Below are 1,774 nucleotides of genomic sequence, written 5' to 3' on the forward strand. Positions count from 1 at the left end.
CAAGGTGACGACTGCGTACTTTCTTTGTTTATCCACACGACTCTTAGATTTGTGTGCAGCTATTAATCCCGCACTTGCCAAAGCCCCACACAGCTTAATTCCTCTTGATTTGCAGCCCTACAAAATTTAAGACAGCTTGTTTAATTTATCTGTGATGAAAAAATGGAGAGTTTCAGAATAGATGGTTGCAGATCTTCATAAACATAAATCCTATCTATAGTAATAGTACGTTCATGTCTTCACTTACATGGGGTCCATGCAGAAAATAAATTGATCATATGAAAGTAGCATTTGATTAGCATTTTTGTCTAAAAAGATTATATATAAGGCAACAAACAATGGCATAATGTAATAATACAAGTCCTCGTACTTACAGCAATGATCGTCTCCGTGTCCTTTTGGTTCATCTGCAACCTTACCACCTGAGAAGATCTTGGTGACCTTGAATCCTTGAATTTCAGATTTGTTAGTCTAAGTGAATTCACCGAGTAACCAAGCATGTCAATCCCACGCTCCCACAAACCCTTCTTAGCCTTCTTATTAGGAACAAGATCCTCAATTCTCGAAGTAATCTCCCCTTCATTTGCTATTTCCTTCTGCAGAGCACCTCTCTCCTCTTCACTCACCAGCACCACCAGTTCCTGCAGCAAAGACACAGCCGTGGTTCGGTCACACGCCGAGGCATGAAGCCTAAGAACCAGTACCCACTTTGCGTTAGGGAGGGCATAGGTGGTAGCAAAAAACATATCTTGAATCTCATTAATGGATGATGGTGCCTTGTTATGGTTATACCATGAGTTTTGGTTAAGTTCATGCTCAAGGACCAGATGGAGGGGTGAGAGAGATTGGTTTTTTGGGTTCAATGGATTTTCGAGGATTTTGAAAGTCGACGAGAGGTTGAATGCTTTCAGTTTAATGAAAGGAGTGGGAGACGTAATGAAGGAAAATGTGTTCGTGTTGCTGCCAGAATGGAGTCTTGACCTAAGGATTGGATGAGAATTTTGGAGTTTGTGGAGAGCATTCTCTAGAACCGAGTTTCGAGGGAGCTTAGATGTGAGGATGGCCAAGACGGCTATGCCAGTGCCACCAGGCACCGCTCGGCACCAGCTGTGCTCGGTGCCTCCCACTGCTCGGGCCTTGGGCTCAGCTGTTTCTGGACTGATCAACGTCTGGCAAGACATGTAAATAATGTAGTAGAAGAAGAACAGTAGAAATATTTGCAGCCTTTGGTATACAAACCTGGCCGGGCAAGGTATGATATGATGTGGTTCCAGTAGGAATTTATATAGAGGAAGCGATCGAGCACTTACGTTACATCAACTTTTAGATTATTTTAGTTTTTTTTTTTATCAAAATAAATATAAACATTAATTTAGTTTTTTTCATATAAAAATAATAATTAAAAGTACATGCATGGCGATGCAAAACGGTGTGCAGCTAGTCGTTCGGTTTCAAAAGTAACTAGCTATATTATTTTAATATTCAGCTCAAAGATCACCCACGCAAGTCTGGTAAATAATAATTAATGCTTGCGTTTTTGTTGTTTCATTTTTATTTTATCATATATTTTTCCTAATAAAGTTGAAAGTATTCTCTGATATTTTGATTATGTATCACGAATAATTGTTGTTTGTTTTATATTTTAAAATTATTTAAAAAAAATTAAATTTTTTTTATTTTTTTATTTATTTCAAACTAATATATTTTTAATGTTTTAAAATCATTTTAATTTATTAATGTTAAAAATAATTTTTAAAAAATAAAAAAAATATTT

General features: G+C 36.7%; 1 protein-coding gene across 1 annotated transcript; it reads right to left on the reverse strand.

Moving 5' to 3' along the window:
* Positions 1 to 374: 374 nt before the first annotated feature.
* LOC105119559 (uncharacterized) lies at positions 375 to 1,181 on the reverse strand (the record flags this gene model as incomplete). Its single annotated transcript, XM_011017708.1, has 1 exon — positions 375 to 1,181. A coding segment is annotated over exon 1 (807 nt), but the record flags the coding sequence as incomplete, so codon positions are not given.
* Positions 1,182 to 1,774: the final 593 nt, after the last annotated feature.

The sequence above is a fragment of the Populus euphratica genome, unplaced genomic scaffold (assembly GCF_000495115.2).
Source record: "Populus euphratica unplaced genomic scaffold, PopEup_1.0 scaffold3098.1, whole genome shotgun sequence".
Lineage (NCBI taxonomy): Eukaryota > Viridiplantae > Streptophyta > Magnoliopsida > Malpighiales > Salicaceae > Populus > Populus euphratica.